Source organism: Podarcis erhardii (assembly GCF_964252035.2).
Source record: "Podarcis erhardii genome assembly, chromosome: 5".
Taxonomy (NCBI): domain Eukaryota; kingdom Metazoa; phylum Chordata; class Lepidosauria; order Squamata; family Lacertidae; genus Podarcis; species Podarcis erhardii.
In genome coordinates, this window is record NC_138509.1 from 5,321,944 (window position 1) to 5,340,571 (window position 18,628).

The 18,628-nt window shown below is 42.4% G+C and overlaps 1 protein-coding gene across 5 annotated transcripts in view; it reads right to left on the reverse strand.

The window, feature by feature from the left end:
• Nucleotides 1–18,628, reverse strand: part of PCLO (piccolo presynaptic cytomatrix protein) — a gene marked incomplete at its 5' end in the record, with an annotated part of 233,953 nt that overhangs the window by 44,099 nt on the left and 171,226 nt on the right. For 4 of the 5 annotated variants that reach the window (XM_081860927.1, XM_081860926.1, XM_081860925.1 and 1 more), the window contains 3 exons: nucleotides 918–1,129; nucleotides 2,926–2,993; nucleotides 3,846–3,954. In XM_081860927.1, coding sequence (XP_081717053.1) covers nucleotides 918–1,129; nucleotides 2,926–2,993; nucleotides 3,846–3,954 — 389 coding nt within the window. Of the gene's footprint in view, nucleotides 1–917; nucleotides 1,130–2,925; nucleotides 2,994–3,845; nucleotides 3,955–18,628 lie in introns of those variants that run through there. The other variant, XM_081860928.1, reaches the window with a different exon arrangement.

Consider the following 18,628-nt stretch of genomic DNA (forward strand, 5'->3'; position numbering starts at 1 on the left):
TCGCCAGAGGTGGCTGTCATTACCATGATGGCAAGCTTCTCTGCTAAGAACTGTTTTGTTGTTGTTGTAGAACTAAAGTAAGGGTAACTTAACCTGGATGGTTAAGTTCAGTCAAAGGTGACTATGGGGTGTAGCGCTCATCTCGCTTCAGGCCAAGGGAGCCAGTGTTTGTCCACAGACAGCTTTCCAGGTCACGTGGCCAGCATGACTAAACCACTTCTGGCGCAAGGAGGACCTTGACGAGTGCCAAAGCGCACGGAAACGTTGTTTACCTTCCCACCTCAGCGGTAACTATTTATCTACTTGCACTGGTGTGCTTTTGAACTGCTAGGCTGTAGAACTATGGTAACAGAACAGAATTTTAAAGTAAGAGGAAATCTAAATGAAACCACACCCAAGAGTTTTCTGCAGCAGACACAGGAATGCATTAAATGCTGCACATGCAGTCCTTTGAATCCCACTGAAGGCCCTCTTCATCTACTTGAAGTGCAATCAATAGGAAACACAACCCTCAGAAAGTTTTTGAGTACTTCAATGCCATTGTGAACTCTGAATAAATTTGGTGGGTCAAAGTGACAGCCCTGTTGTGATACTCAAAGTCGAAATCACAAGCAAACCCCAAACAGGCCCTATTAGTGATGCCTCATTATCAGTGAGAAGAGAGGCTAGCTCAGTCAAAGCATTACACGGGTCTTAACTGAACATGTCAAAATGCCTCCCTTGCCATTCCAGACTGCCAGTGCCCCCGAGCTGCTCAGAACGCAGCCAGAGTGAAGGAGCCCCAGTACCCCTGTTGCTAACATGGGAACAGGGAACACTGGAATCTCTTCTTTAAGCTTCTTATGGTCTCGATATGAAAATGCATATACCCACCTCTGCATTCATACACAAAAAAGCCAAAACAAGCGAATTCATACCTTGCTACTGTGCCGTTTCTTGCTGACTGAAGGAGAACCAGGCTGACCAGGGCTAGGAACAGAACTCGAGTTGGCTGATGTAGTCCCAGAATGAGCATGGGAGCTCTTTTCCATTGCGGAGGAGGCCATCAAGGGAGCCTGTTGCAGAGAAACCTTTTGCAGCTCTGCAGCCAGTTGCTTTGGGTCCACCCCGGGCGACTTTGTTTTATCCACTGCAAGCAAATGTTTTTGTATTCATTTCTGCAACTCTCCCAGCTTGGGATGGAAGAATGGCAATTCATACTAGTAACTTCCCCGTTATTAGAGCACAAAGGGGAAGAAAACAGCGAACCAAGATGAACAGTAACAAAACCTTGGACAATAAACCAAATTGCGAAACTTCATAATCTCAGCCAGCTTTTCAATTAAGTCAGCATGTGTATGTGTTGTGGAGGGAACTTGCTCACTCTCCTGAACCTTTAGCTTTTCAAAATGTAAGTCTCTAGTTCTTTGACTCATGATGTATATGAAAATGGGACAATGGTATTGGACTTCAGTGTTTGGCAAGAAGTAGACCTTCTCCTGTCTGCGAGCCAATGAGCCCTGCAAAGGCCGTAACGGACAAAGTACTTTTGCATTTTTAAAATCACAATTAAGTTTTATTTTGTAAGACTGGGTCTAAAGAAGTGCAAAAAATAACAGCCAACAAAAATGTATTTAGAAAATAGGGGGGGGGGGAAGATTTCTTAAAGAACTGCAGGGAGAATTTGGCTTGTGCACCAGGCTTCCCCTCCTTCTTCATTATGCATTCTCCTGCGCCTTTTGAAAAGCCAGCCCTAAGTGTTGGATATGTCTCATGGGGCTGCAGCTGTGGGCAGTGAAATCAGCACATCTCCCTTGTGAATGTGGAAGCTCCCTTATGCTGTGTCAGAGAACTGGTCCATCTAGCTCAGACCTGTCAACACTCTTGTCATTGGCTGTGGCTTCCCAGACCTATCCAGAGACACCAGTGATGAATGTAGGAACTCTGCACATTAACAGCATCATTTGGATTAGTATTCTTATTACTGGTTTATTATTCAACAAATGCATTTAAAACAAGAATAAAACCATATGAAGTAGACTTGTGGAAAAGAGAGCATGTGCTCCACCACTATATTGTGGACTTTCCATGCTCATTGGGGCTCTTTAGAGTCAAAGCATTACACAACTGTAATAGACTGAATAATCTCAAGCAGTTTACTGATAGCAAAGCGTTTGCCAGTTCATACTGACATGCAATGCCCTTTCCCGCTTTCCCACCCGCCCCCTGGACCATTCAGCACAAGCATTTTAGCTACGGATCTGCAAATCAGTTTCTTTCCCCTAAATGTGAGGATATTTGCATTCATTACAGTAAGAAGCATAACCTCCAAAGGGCTAGAAGGTCTCTAGCCCATTTTTTGGTGTGATTTATCTTTCCCCTAAATGTGAGGATATTTGCATTCATTACAGTAAGAAGCATAACCTCCAAAGGGCTAGAAGGTCTCTAGCCCATTTTTTGGTGTGATTTATTGTGGGACATAATGATGCCCAACTGTATGTGGGTCCCTTACTGCCCCACCCCAATACTCTATATTAAGCTCAAATGCTTGAATTGAAGACCGTCAGTTCTGATGTTTGCTCTAAAACCATTTGTTTGCCCTTGTATCAAATGTATCAAAGGTTTCATAAAATGAAATGGAAAAATATCAACACAGCCAATTTCAATTATCCAAAGAGCAATTTGTCATATCACTCCCAAACCAGAGCTGAAAAAAGTTTTAAAAGTCGGTGCTGGTTGTGCCATCTTCGTGTCAGCATCAGAAAACAAATAGTCCATTCTCTGCATATTTGACCAAATTTGTCATCCACTGAGAAGAAACGGGACATATTTGCTTCCATTTTTTGCTGCATATTCAAAGGTACTTGACCGTGTGTTCTAAATGTACCAGAATCACAATTTGTGGCCTGTATCACTGAAAAGCAATTTTTTTTTGTTTTTACCTACCAGTCTTTCCTGGCTCAAGCAAATCCAGATGTTGTGGATTCTCGGCATCTGACATCATGTTGAGATCCCTAAAGGAAGCCATAAGAAGCCTGAGACAAAAGGAACCCTTGGCCCACCCTCATTGCGGTATTAGAGTAGATAAATGAGACATGGATTATGGCAGAAAGCAGCTCCCAAGCATGACCCCTTTTTTGGCCGATATGTGTTTGTGACGCTATTCAAGTCGAAGAGCTGAGAAAAATGGCAGTTCTGTGGTGGATTTTTAAATGGAATAAATGCAGGTTTACACTGAAATACAACCACTTTCCACGATGTTCAGATGAGCTAGATGTATCATTTGTTTACCTAACATTGTCACAACACTTTCACTCACAATGAGCTTTGAAACCAGCTATGTTTCATCTCCACAGTTGTCCTGCACATTATTCCTTCTTTCTTGCAACTGATTAGGCCTGAATCATAGCAACTTACTATGACGGTACTGAAATTTGAATGCAGAATCCCCTTGTTCTAATGCAGCCCAAGCTCCCACTGCGCTTCCAGCAAAGGATTATTTGTTTTCACCCTTACATTTAATCACTCACCCAAACTCATTTTGATTAACCTTTTCCAATCACAGAGAGAAATTCAACACACAGCCCCCCAGAAGACATCAAAGGGAGTAAACTGACCTGTTAATGTCCATGGGTACTTGGCCATAAATTTCAATAGGCTGTGGATGGTACCTGAAAGTCTATATTTACTCTTCAGTTTATAGTAAGGAACAAAGAAATTCTCCTCTAATATGTGCACCAAGCTTCTTTCCTTTTTAGATATAAACGGTGCACAAAGTGTTTCACGGGTTCCACCTTAACAATTGTGAATAGAAAAGCCATGAAAAGCCAAAAATAATGGAAACAGAAAGATGAGGAAAAACTCACAGTCTTACACATATTTCTGCTTCCCCACTCTGCTGACTGATGATACTCTGGACTTCTTCATATGTTTTGGCCGTCAAGGGAATGCCATTCCATTCCAGGACCTGCATCCCTAGGGGGGCAGAACAGGGTGAAACACAGTTATGCCACGGTCTGGATTATAGCCAGTATCTTGAACATATATAAAGCGAAAGGTCCAAATAGCAGTTCAGTGTAAGTCAGTTTCAATGGGTCTTTGAAACTTAACAAAACTTCAAAGCCTTTCCACTGCACACTGATAAAAGAACAGAAAGCAAAACCCAAGACCAACATGTCAAATTACCTGTGTAGGTTAACATAGAATCAGTGGCGTAGCGTGGGGGGTGCAGGGGGGCCGGGTGCAACATCTGGGGGGGCACTCGCACTCACAGCTCTCTGCCCCTACTAAAATCCACGGGTTAGGGGGCGCAAATTACTTGCCTTGCCCCGGGTGCTGACAACCCACGCTACGCCACTGCATAGAATGATCCAATGGGAAAACCGAGGAGCATTTGTACCTGAACAAACAAACTGAACGGGAAAGAGAGGAGGAGAGAGGAAACTGGGGGATGGAAGCTGGCATTCTTTAAGCTGCATTCTTGACATGCCCTCCTTGGGAAGAACTCATTGAATGTAGAAAATTAGAATGTCATGGATAAAAAGAATAATCAGCTTAGCCTTCCCCCCAGTATGTTTTAAGGATTACAGCTAGATAATGAATGTGACAGACCCTCCAAGTGTCCCTATATTCCAGGGACATCCCTGATTTAGAGAAGCTGTCCCGGTTTCTGATTTGATCCCGTAATGTCTCGCTTTTCCTTAGGATGTCCCTATTTTCATTGGAGGAATGTTGGAGGGTATAGAGTTATCCGACCCCAGAGCCATCTGAAGGCAACCCCATATAGGGAAGATTTTATTTTTTTAAAAAAATGTTTAATGTTTTATTATGTTTTTATATAAGTCGGAAGCTGCCCAGAGTGGCTGGGGCAACCCAGTAAGATATGTGGGGCTTAAATAGTAAAATTATCTTAATAATAATAATAATAATAATAATAATAATAATAATAATAATAATTTATTATTTATACTCCACCCACCTGGGCAGGAATGGGACGTCTCTATTTTCATCAGAGAAATGTTGGAGAGTATGATGTGAACTGCTATGAATACTTGAAAGTGCTATACACATTTATATCACTATTCTTTGAAAAACTGCACTAAGGAATTGGACTGCCTTATCTTATTCTTTGGACTTTGCCACAATGATTGGCAACCTCTGCCCAATTTCTGTATTACAGAGTTGGAAGTATAAGGCCATTTTGTTTTGGAAGGCATTTTCAGTACCAAACCTCACCAAGACTATTTTTTTATAACTAAATAAGACAATTTGCTTGGCTTTAGAAACACATCAGAAACTATGGTTTTAATGGAGAACTATCCCTGCTTGAAGAGTTATTTACCAGCATGAGTCAAAGAATAGAAGCCTTGAGGCTACAAATGTAAAATGTCATTTACAGGCCAATTTATACAGTAATAATAATCCTACAGTTCCAGTTTATCTCATGGGGCTTGTGCAGGAGAACTTTCCTGGTGAACTCTTCCTTAACTAGCTAATCAAAGTCAACATGCAAAACAACACCCCACTGCATTTACACAGCACAAAAGTGACATTTCCTTGATCTGGTTCCACTTACATGGACAAAACAGAATCATTTAATGGATCCCATGTTTATTTTGAGACCTGTGCACATGATAAATGGGAGAACAAAAATAAAATTATGTGATAAATTCTTAATAAGAAAATAAATGGAAAAAGCAGAATATTGTTTGAGGAAGACACAGAGAAAGCAAAATTGTGTACAAAATAAATTTAAAAATGAACTAATGAAAATGTTCGGCTGATATTCCCATATCTGCAACATACTGGGTTTTTAGGGTAATAAATGAAGTCAAATATTTAACACCACTCACACAGCAATGAACTTGCAAAAAACAAAAAATAGTGGCTAGGTGCGGAGTTAATAAAGTACATGGAGATACAGAGGTGTCTTTTATAACTGAGCCTGTGCTTTCCTAAAATTAATTCTCTTAAAAGTCTTACTCAGATTTATAATATTGCTGAAGGCTGGAGACAATCACTGCCATGTTTATATACTGATTTGCAAGAGCTGATATACTTGGGGTATGCTGGAGAAACCCAGAATAGCTATTTTAGCCAGATAGACTGGCCCCTCTCCACTTCTCTCATCACCACCATCTGAAATGGAATTTAAAATAGCAGGTCAGGGCGTGGACCTGTGAAACACATGGTGTCCCACTGAAATCAATGGACTTAAAAGGGTTTAACTTTGCCCGGCATGTGCCTCATGTGTGTTTCTTTGCCCCAGGTTTTCTTTAGCTCTGGAGCTTTTTGATAGTTTAAAATAAACCAATGGAAGTCAATGTGTTAATGTTATTTTTGGCTACTTCTTGAGCATGAATCACACAGGAGCTCATTATTGCTGCAGACACCTTAACTTCCTCTCTAATTCATCATTTGTGTCCGCGGCGAACATTTTCCATTATTGCAACAATTAATGTACTTGTTAAGATGGACAATCTGTTCCCTGTAATAAAAATTGCCTGCTTGGATCAGACACTGCCTCGTGGACATTTTGTGCTGCACCAGGCTGAAAGAATTGGAAAATTAGACAGCTGGGGGGAAGGATTCAAAGGTAACAGCCCCCATTAGGATCGCATACCCCCATAGGTTCCTAATAGAAGGCTACAGTGGGCCTTGACACTGGGAACATGAGGAAACAAGACCCAGAAGGAGAGCTGCACCCAATTAAAGAAATCTTGGTCTAGTCGTCGTTGTGTGTTTTAATCAACTGGTTCATTAAATCTGCATGCATTAGCGTTGCAATAAAAACAGTAGGAATGTAGGAAGCTGCCTAACACTAGGTCTAGTATTAGTATCATTCATCCAGCCCGGCATTGTCTCTATGGACTGGCAGTGGTTTTCCAGGTCCTTGGGTCAAAATCTTCTGCACCACCTGCTCCCTCATCCTTTCAACTGGAAGTGTCAGGAACCGGACACGGGGCTTTTTATAGACAAAAGCTCCCTGAGGTGCGCATGGACAGAAATGGAGCCCAAACCAAGAAATGAGAAGGAGATACCATTGTGAATCTTCCGGTTTGCAGAAGTACAATGTAAATCACAGAGTACTGAATGGCAGTTAGGAGAAAATAATTCAACCCTTGGAAGGGGTCCAATGAGAGCTCCTTATAGCTTGTGAAAAGTGTGGGAAACTGCTTCCACAAACTGCTTCTCTATCCACACCTCTCGCTATGTGCATGTTTGTATGCATTAAGTTACCTAGAGGTGCTAGAAATGATTTGAAATGATTTGTAGATTCTGATGCATATGCCATAAATTCCCTTTAGTGAAAATCCAGGCTATTAATGCTTTTTGTGGTTATATATATATATATATATATATATATATATATATATATAACACCACAAAAAGCATGCACATATATATATATATATATATATATATATATATATATATATATATGCAGGTTTTGGTGTCCTCGGGTGTCTTCCCGTGTAAAAGTTGGGGTGTCTAGGCGACGTTTCGACGAGGTCTCACTCGTCATCTTCAGGCTGGTGCTTTCGGCTTCTTGTTACTGGAACAGAGCAGGATCTCAGTGTTTGAGTTCCTATAAATACTGTAGAGGGGGTGTGGTGTATAGCCTCCAATGTTCTGGGCAGAGAGGAAGTTCCCAGGCTAGTGTGCCTTTTCTTCTTTTGTTCCTTAATTACTTGAGAGATATCTTGAGTGATTTCTTGAGTGATATCCTGAGTACCACTTAGGTGGGTCATTAGGTGTGGATTAGTTGTTAAAGTCTTTGTGTCTTGACCTCTTGAACTTTGTGAAGAGTTTTCTTGAGAAGATGGCTGTACTGTACTTAGTTGTGCTCTGGCTTGGCTTCGTGTATAGGGGCGAGCTGTGGTTTTGTGGCTTGTGTCAGCCAGGTCTGTGTAGGGATTGCAGGGGGGTGCAGCATCCGGAGGTGCCACCATGGATTGGCTACTGGATGGTGTCTGTAATTCATCTGTGGAGAGGGTCTGGGTTTGGGTCTGGTGTGGTTGATTGGTGTTGGCGTTCTGTGTGCCTCTGGATCTGGTGTCAGTTTTTGTGGGGAGGGCTAATTTCCAGATGTCTGGCAAGCGGGATGTGTCGTCACGCTTGTTCATGTTGTGAGGGTGTTTCTCTATCTCGATGGCTTCCATGATTATTCTCTTGTGGTGATGTTCCGTGTTAAAGAGCAATTTGGAATCTGCAAAATTAATTTCGTGTCCTGTTTCTTTCATGTGTTGGAAAAGAGAGGAAGTTTTTTCTTCTTTTTTGACGGCATTCTTGTGTTCTTCTTTTCAAAAAAGAAGAAAAAACTTCCTCTCTTTTCCAACACATGAAAGAAACAGGACACGAAATTAATTTTGCAGATTCCAAATTGCTCTTTAACACGGAACATCACCACAAGAGAATAATCATGGAAGCCATCGAGATAGAGAAACACCCTCACAACATGAACAAGCGTGACGACACATCCCGCTTGCCAGACATCTGGAAATTAGCCCTCCCCACAAAAACTGACACCAGATCCAGAGGCACACAGAACGCCAACACCAATCAACCACACCAGACCCAAACCCAGACCCTCTCCACAGATGAATTACAGACACCATCCAGTAGCCAATCCATGGTGGCACCTCCGGATGCTGCACCCCCCTGCAATCCCTACACAGACCTGGCTGACACAAGCCACAAAACCACAGCTCGCCCCTATACACGAAGCCAAGCCAGAGCACAACTAAGTACAGTACAGCCATCTTCTCAAGAAAACTCTTCACAAAGTTCAAGAGGTCAAGACACAAAGACTTTAACAACTAATCCACACCTAATGACCCACCTAAGTGGTACTCAGGATATCACTCAAGAAATCACTCAAGATATCTCTCAAGTAATTAAGGAACAAAAGAAGAAAAGGCACACTAGCCTGGGAACTTCCTCTCTGCCCAGAACATTGGAGGCTATACACCACACCCCCTCTACAGTATTTATAGGAACTCAAACACTGAGATCCTGCTCTGTTCCAGTAACAAGAAGCCGAAAGCACCAGCCTGAAGATGACGAGTGAGACCTCGTCGAAACGTCGCCTAGACACCCCAACTTTTACACGGGAAGACACCCGAGGACACCAAAACCTGCATTCCTGTACCCGTGAAAATCTACGAAAGCAAATATATATATATATATATATATATATATATATATATATATATATATATATTAGAAATCAACACTTTAGCATTGGATATGTAAGCTCATATTTGGGGCAGGTCTTTCCTATGTCCTCCTGAGCCTAGTTTCAGATCATAATATGCAAACATATCACCCAACAGAGATTCAACGCCCTTTGCAATCTTCAACGTGAAGCCAAGTGCAGATCATAATTTTCATCTGTGCCCCCCAATGGAGCATTTACTTCTTACATATTTGTTCATCAAAACTTTCAGAGTTTTTAAACTGAGCGATACTTACGTACGTGCTCAGATTGCACATCCAGTTACTTATAAAACAGCAACACACACACATGCAGTAATAATGTAGTTATTATGTAATAATAATAATGCAATGCACAGAAATACAAGCCAACGCCTGAAGAACCACAACAAACATGGGGTAACTAGTGGAAATCAAGGGACAGATCACAATCATCTCTAATTCCATGGACATGCTATTGCTATTGAGTTAACAATTGAGGCCATATCATGAAAGCACAACAAGCTGCTCACTAGCAATCTAGGCCACTTTTCTACCCTTAAATGCTTTTTTCACACTTCCTTTCACACACCATACTGATGTTATTTAAAGCAGAGTCAACAAAATTCAGCATTTACAGTCAGCATTCTCAGTTTTGCACCAAAACGAAACCATAGCCACAGCAGGTTTTTCGTTAAGTAAGGAACTGATAAACACATATGAAAACAAAATGTGAATCACTGTAAGCAAATCAGTTTTTCAACTGCCTGCCATAATATGGGGAAAGAAAAGAACAGACCAGAAGATCCCTGGCCTTCAAAAGATTACATTTCCCAGGGCTTCCCGGGAAGAGGGACTAAATATTAAACCCATTTAGGTTTGGGGTTGTGAATATGCCCAATCAGGGGTCAGATGCCCCTGAGAAGATTATAAACAGGGTGCAATGCACAAATTCATCAGATATTTGTTTCCACAGCATGTGATAATCTTCCCCCAGCTCCAAGGGCATACTTTGACAGATGGGCAGGACCACTCAACTGTCAGTCACCTGATGTCATAACAATGCCTGGTGATTGCTTTCATCTATCCAGAATTAACCTTTAGGGTCTTTCCCATGTCACTGGAATAACTTAGGCTGCACAGCACTGACATTTTGAACTTCTAGACTGGTAGAAATCAAGGGCCACTGAAAATACTCATTTCAGATCTAATGAACATCTCCTTGGGAAAAAGTTGTAGTATTTTAATCAGGAACCTTATAAATCCAGAGTTCTCTGTAGCTGTTTCAACATCTATTTTATTCAAGAGGCGACCTGCTGTTCCTTGGGCATATCACCATAAAGCTCTCTGCAGAAATAATTTTGTTGTTCCTTGGAGTACTTCTGAGTTATAATCAGAATATAAAATAAGAATTAATTATTATTCTCTTGGGGAATCTCTATCACCACTCCAATTCATTTCCTCCTTTTAAAAAACTTTAAGCATCTCCTACCTACCGTTATAAGGGGGAAAAAGTAAGTCATTTATTTTAAAATTGCACAAGACAACTAATATCAGGCCCTATTTAAAGAAGATGAGACTCTGGTATTTGACATAGATGTCTTGAAGCAATATGAAAATGCAAAGCAGTTGTTGATTTATGAAAAAAAATGACAGTGTTGAGGCAGCTGATGCAAAAGATTGCTGTTCTTGTCTTTTGGGTAATGACAGTTTATTTTCCTCAGATTCTCTTTGCCCAGCCCCCCCCCACTAAAACTTTCCCCTCTTTCAGAATAAGTGCCTAGGATGCTTTCTCCTTTATTTTCACAGAAGCTATGGTCCGGTTCAATGATAAAAAAGGTTCTGCTCATCCCCATTAGGGCAGCTATAAGATGTTATAGGATTTGAAATGAAAGAGTGGGGATTCTGGGATAACCAACACGCTCAAGTCTGATTAATGCATGAAGGGGTTAATGCCACAGAGTAAGCTGTCCTGCCAGGCTTAGCTAGGTCACTACCCCTCACCTTGAGAGGAAGGTAACCAAGACTTTTGTTCATTCTCTGTCTACCTGAGAAGCTCAGTGTGTAAAGAGGTCTGAGCTGGTTGCTCTAAGTTCTGACCACATGACTTTAACAAACCTCTTTTGAGTTCCTATTCCAACATATTAGGAACATTCACCACTGTAGCTAAGCCAAGTTTTAGTGCCTGCACAACTTTTTCTGAATGCTGTATCAAAAAGATCATGAACCTGACCTTTGGAGAGAGTAAAGTAAACCATTTTTAACATACCAAATGTGTGGTTTTTTTCTATGCTAAGGGAAGAGGGAAGTTTTGGAACTGAAAACGAAGTCAGTTTTAGATAATAACATATCTCAATCATCCGGTGAGTTTTTATACTTAGAAAATATGATGCAGCTTTCCCACAAACGTCTTGATTTATTTCCCCCGTCGGCTTCAGATATACTTTATCTAATTCTGTGGAACTAATTTTCCTTACCAAAACCGCAGCAGAGATAACAATAGGATCCATAATAGGGAACAGCTGAAGGCATTAAATAAAAATTCGCTTTTAATCTGGAATTTAACATATTTGTTAATACATTGATTTACATAAGCTGTTAATTTCATAGTATTCTTTAATGGCTTTTTATAACAGAAAAGTTCCCATTTTCTAGTTCCATCTGTCGAGTACTACCCTTTTAGAAAGAGAAGAATTATTGCATCAGAACAGGCATGACTCTCCATCCTCTACAACGAAACTTTTACATGCTCCCAAGAAGAATGCAGGGAGATCTCAAGTCCCATTAATATCCATAGACTTAAGTGCCTTTAAATAACCTTTGAGATGTAAATATGGATAAAATGGACTGAGAAAGACTTCAGAAATAATGAAGAACAACTCATTCACAAATTCCAGTCCATCAGAGGAGGACAGAAGCATACCACTCAACAGTCCCGCTTTGAGTGGGACATCCCGGATTCACAAAAGTCACCCTGCCTTCTGTTTGAAATCCCGGATGCCCCACTTCTGCCGCCTTGCCTCTTTCTCTTCCTCCGCCATCACCTACTGCCCCACTGCTGCACTCCCAGAAATGGGTGCAGCATATCTGTAAGGGGTGCAGAGACTGGGCTGGGGGGGGGGGCAAGGAGGAACACAGAGATTGGGTGGGAGGGATGGTGCAGGGGGAGTGTCCCGCAATGCCTTCCTAAAATGGGCAGTATGTAGAAGTCCTGGGCCCTATTCGGGGTCTTCATACACAGCACAGCTGGCTTGCTGTTATTTTGTGGGAAGACCCTCAAGCCGACTCCCCATTAGGATAAATAAATTCACACGGACACGGATATTTTGTTTAAGGTTTTTGGGCAAAAATTTGGCCACAACTTTATTACAGGAATGAGAGCGGTATTGGCTTAGGCACTGGCAAAACTATATCTGACTCCTGCCCCCTTCACAGGAAGTCTGTAAGGGTCAACCACCCAAAGGGAAATTGGGGGAACCCGCCTGCATCTCCCCTGGTGTTCCCAGAGGCCTGGCATGGCCCTCACCCTTCAAGCAGACTTTGGACAGGAACCAGGCCCCGGCTTCCTTTAACAGAATACCCTTGAAACTGGAGGGGCAGGTGATGGCTGGCCTTCCCTCCCCCATTCACCATAAGCCAATGCCTAACCGCCAAACCTTACAAAGTTGTGACGATTGCTAAGAGGTAGGCAAAAACCAAGTGGCCCATGCCAATTTGCCAAATGGAAAAAATTCCTACCCAGCCCCCGACTCAAGCCGGGCAACCAACCAAAGTCCAAAGCAAGGCCAAAGGATCTAAATTAAAGGGAGGGTGGGTGGGTGGGTGTTCAGCAGCGCGAAGCAGGAGCCTGGCACATGTCACACGGCTGCTTTTATACTTTCCCCCACTATCACCCCATGACATGATTGGGCAAGATGTTAGGATATTTCCATTCCACCTTAAAAAGGGAGCAGGCTGTTATGTGTCACAAGCCTGCGTACTTCCTGCTCACAGGAAGTTTCTGTTTTGTATATAGCTTTTGTTTTCAGTCTGTTGCCTCGACACGAAGGCAGGCAGTCATGTTTTTCCTTTGTTCTGACCAGCGTTGAATAAATCTGTAAAATATGCTCTCTTGGGTGAATCTTTCGTTGTGGAAACTCTGTGAAAAGGGCATGCACGAGTCCTGGAATGTGGACAGCTATTTCTGATGCTCTTGTCGCTAATTGACTGATACTGTTTCCACGGGAGACTGGGAGACGACGTGGAGGCATGGTGGCCTATGTCTCCCTGGCAGTATCCCAACACAATAGCCCTGGGTGATTGCGGTGCCACCCCGGCGTGAGGGCGATAGCTCCACCCATGCCAGGGTGAGGGGAACCAGGTTGAGAGCCTGCCCGCAACCAGGACCATCTCTTAACATGATCCCATTTGTAAAAAGTGAATTACACAAAAGAGGTGCCCCCCAAAACTATGAAGCCCAGGGTCTCGTATTTCCTCACTGTACCACTGTCAAGTTTTGTCGGCTTCTCACAGACATTCATCACTTAAGACTTTGGAAGTGAGAAACATTGGTTCAGCCATTCAACTTGGAGCTGCCACCTTTTAAACAGAGCAGCTAGGAACAGGCCCACCATTCACCACAACAGTGGCATGAAATGATTGTTCGGATGCAGTGAAATCCTGTACATAAACAAGTCCCACTGCGACAAACGGGCTTTATTCCCATGTACGTGTAAAATGTGCAAAAGATTGCAGTGCCAGCCTCATAAATATCATTTATTTAATTATGGAAGAGGAAGTTGGAACACGGGTCCCTAAATGCCTCTTTTTCACTGTACATAAACATATTCCGTTGCTGTGTCAGGAATTTTCCTCTTTGGCAAGGTTGATTCTGCTGCTGATCACACTAAAGCAGTAGTATTGATCATTTTAGGCTGTCAAAAAGACAAAGCTATAATTTCTGATTCATCATGCATGTGAAATTATTTGTTCCCCATTAGAATTCCATTTGTTATGAGGAATATGTCACATAACAGCCTGCCTATGTGTTTTCCTTACATGGACAGAAGCCCCAAGAGATGAAAAATCCCTAAAATCACGGCCTGTTGTGGCTGCTTGGTCTGCTGCTCTCCATTCTTATGCTAGTTCATCTTTAAACAAAAGAGCCCTCCAAACTGCTTCATACAGAGGACTATTATCTAACAGCCCTTCAAAGGGAGGACTGTCATCTGAAATATAGGACACATTGTCTGCAAGACAGAGGGCTTGTCCACACCTTTCCTCTGATCTTTCCAGGCACTTCAAAGCTCCATTTCTGAGTGCCCCTTTTGTTGCTTCGGAGCTTTCCCTGCGAAAACCTGCTCTTCAAAGCTCAATCAGAGCAAATAGCATTCTGTGGGAAACCTGAATTGATGTTTGTTCTGATTGAGCCCTAAAGAGTGGGCTTTCGCAGGAAAGCTCTGGGGCAATATATAAATAAGCAAACAAAGCAAAAACCTGCTTGGACACAGAGCTTTTAAGTGTGGACCTGAGCCTTGAAAGAGTAGGACAAAAGGTAAGTGTAGATGAGCCCAGACTGGATATGAAAAGTTGCTCCTCTCCCCTCTTTTGGGAAACTCTGGAGGGAATAGGCCAGGTCTAAGTATGCCCAGTTTAACACAACTCCTCCTGTTTTCTGGACATCTGTTAGAGAGGAGGAAAGGGTTATCAAAGAACCAAAGAATTGTAGAATTGGAAGGGACCCCGAGGGTTGTCTAGTCTAAATCTAAATATAACCATCATATTGCCTTTCTTAATATGAGAATAAATACTACTTTACTAGAATGTTAATACTGCACCCCTTAACAGCTGTATCAATTAATTAAAACTTGCAGCTGAATGCAAGAGCAGTTTTCAGACTCCTTCTGGGGGGATTTTAGAGCGAGAGAATGTTTTCCCCGTGACTATAATGCAATCTGCTTTGGGGCTGGAGACTTAGCTGGATAACCATCAGATTCTTCTGGGAGTCATCTTCATGCCTGCACTTCAGAGATATTTCGACGGGTGGCTCTTCCCTGGTTGTACACAGAGAAAGAGAGCAGGGAAAGTGAGCACAGGCAGCTCTATAAATCACCAAGACAAATACTGGGAGATTAGAGCAGAGCTAATTCCTCCCTGTCCCATTCTAGTACAGTCATAAATTAAGCCAGCCAAATGACAAAATGAAAACTGAGGGTGAGAGAAAGGATATGGTGCAAATAATAAACCGGCTAAAATTTTGCCAGATACTCATCTGAAGAATATGCGACTGCCAGTTGCGTATTGTGGCTTGCCAAGCTGACCCTCACATAGAGGGCTGCCCTATGTGGCTGATGGGGCTGAGGCAGAGATCAGGGGCTACCAAACACATGGCTACCATATGAAACTCCATCACTTTTCAGTCTTGCTGGGGAAATCAAACAACTACGCAGCTCATTTTGTGACTGTTAACCAGTAATTGCTGGGAAATTCATCTCTGGAACACCAAGGCTGCACACACAGCTAGATTTCCCACCTAGTAATATATTTTGATGTATGCAGTCAGTGATCAATATGAGCCAGGGCTCACTTTTTTAAAATGTATTTTTATTAAAGATTTCTTGGTTTACAAAAGTATGTGCCATGCCTCTTTTTTCAAGTTACATTTTCTGCAGATCAGTTTCATTTCTTGAGACATCAGTGTTACTTTAGGAAGAAAAGGGGGAAAGAGGTGGAGGGGAGAATGGTGGGTGGGGTGGGGTGGCGATGTTTCTATTTTACTTGATGTATGTGTGGGGTTTTGTGTCAGTGTCGCTTGTGCAGGTTCTCTTTGCTATTCACTTGTGTTCCTTTAGTGGTGAGAGCGGTTGGGGTTGGCCTAGGGTGTGGTTGTTCATTTGTGATTGGCTGTGGTGAACTTTGTTTTCATGTGTGAGTGGGGTTGGTGGATGTTTTTGATCAGGTTAGCCATATTGATTCGTATGCTGTTGGTGGATTCTTGTCACTGTTTTGTTGGGCTGTGTATGTGATAAAGGGGAGCCATACAGGGGTGAAGTATCTTCTTCTTCTATTTGTCCCCGTGTCAGTTTCAGTTTATTGGTTAATTTTTCTAGTAGGGTGGTTTCCCATACTATTTGGTACCATTGGTCCATGCTTACTCCTGACAGGTCTCTCCAGTGTTTGACTATGATGTTTCTGGTTGCTGAGAGTAGGTGGGTTATGAGTTCTTTGTGGTGCAAATGGGCATTATTGTCTTGGAAGACGGCTAGTTCTGGGGTGACTTCTAATACTTGCTTAGTTATTTTGCATATTTCCTTTATGGCAGTTGTCCTTGGGGCACTCCCACCACACGTGGAGGTATGTGCCTGTGGAGGTGACCCCCTGCAGCATTTTGGTGAGGTTCCTGGGTGTATTAGTGCTAGCTTCCTTGGTGTTAGGTACCACCTGTAGGTGAGTTTCAGTGTGAGTTCTTTTCTTTTTGTTGATATGGATTTAAAGGGGGGTTTAGAAGCCAGGGCTCACTTGAACGCAGCCTTGAAACCCATTAAAAAGTGTGAAGGCTCCATCCTGAGATCTGCAGCAATAGACAATATAAGGCTTCTAAGGGCTCATCCACACTTTTGCTTGTCCCGTGATTTCCAGGGACGGGTCCAAAAGGTTGTACATTTGTCCTGCCACTTTCTCTGGGAAAACCCACAGCTTTACTGCTGAATCGTCACAAACGTCACTCGGGTTGACCGACTGATGCCTGTGGACTGACGTTTGATTCAATTTAGCATTAAAACTGCGGGTTTTCCTGGGGAAAGCGGCAGGACAAAGGAAAAAACTCTCAGACCCGTGGCCTAGAAACCATAGGACAAACAGAGAAAACTGTGGGATAAAGTAAAGTGTGGAGGAGCCCCAAGTATGTGCAGGAGAGCCTTTCTTTAGCCAGAGAATGGGACAAAACAATATTGTGGCTGGTACAAAAATACCTGTAATTTTATACTGACAGACCAACAAGCCATTACAGTCTGTTCATCATTAGCAACAGCCTCCCAAAATGTTGCTGAAAATAAGCATAAAGCAATGAAATGTACTGATTTCTGAATACTCTTTTTCTCCTTCTGCAATATTTTCATTTCCTTCTGACTTCACTATTTGCACACACACATACCATGTAAATTATTATCTGTAATTCTGGATGACCTCGTGCACCTTGTGAAGTTTATGCACAATGTATTTGTTCTTAAGGTGCCACAAGAATCCTTGTTGCTTTAGATGCAAGAGACTAAAATGGCTACCTATCCTCTTGAAATAGTTCTACTGGCAAATATCAAGATGTTCTGATCTTTTAAAGCCACATGCCTCATCAAACTGTTTGCATTAATCTACTGCAAGATGTCTCTGCCAGACCAATTCTTAAAATATAGATAAAAAGAGTATAGATATTTCACCCTTAAGACTAGACTGTGTCACAGTAGCTTGCAATGTATTATATTTTCCACCAAGACCAGCACACTATTAATAGAATACAATGCTCTAAGAACATTGAAAGAATAAAAAAAGGTCCCTTTGATACAAGGAATATTTCTGGAACCATGAAGAACTAAAAGTATGCAATGACCCTCTAAGATATATTAATAAAAAATCTTTAAAGATACCCTGAGCTAGAACCAGTGGCGTAGCGTGGGGGGTGCAGGGGGGGCCGGCCACACCAGGCGCAACATCTGGGGGTTAGGGTTAGGGGGCACAAATCCACGGGTTAGGGGGTGCAAATTACTTGCCTTGCCCTGGGTGCTGACAATCCACGCTACGCCACTGGCTAGAACCTCCAGATTTTGCTAGAACATTGGATTCAATGGCAACTTTTTTTTAAAAAAGTGCATTTGCCCCTTAATAGACCAAGAGGCCAAAAGCGCCACACAGTTCAGTGGTAATTGATAGTTATAATATCATTTTTAGCAGGGACAATTAGCCACTTAGGGGAGATGAGGCAAACAGGGGAAGAGCACAAAGTGGCAAAACAATCCCTTCCACCTTTCTCCGAGAAGGCTTTAAAATTTGGCTGCACATGGCTCCTTTTCACATGGCGCATGTAGTCTGTGGCCAGCCTATAGTCCCTTTGACTGCTTATAGTCAGAGCAAGTTCTCAGCTGCCAACCTTTGCCATGACACCTATTCTTTTATTTTCATACCCAGCTTTTTGAGCAACTTCCTCTACAAAGCAGCTTGCAATCAACAAAGAACAACTCCACTGACAATAAAATAGGAAAATACAACTAAGCAATATACCAGCATAATAATGTGGACTACAGAAATAGAATACAGTGGTGCCTCGCAAGATGAACGCCTCGCAAGACGGAAAACCCACTAGACGAAAGGGTTTTCCGTTTTGGAGGCGCTTCGCAAAACGAACTTCCCTATGGGCTTGCTTCGCAAGATGAAATGTCTTGCGAGTTCCTGCGAGTTCCCCCCCCTTTTCCTAAGCCGCTAAGCC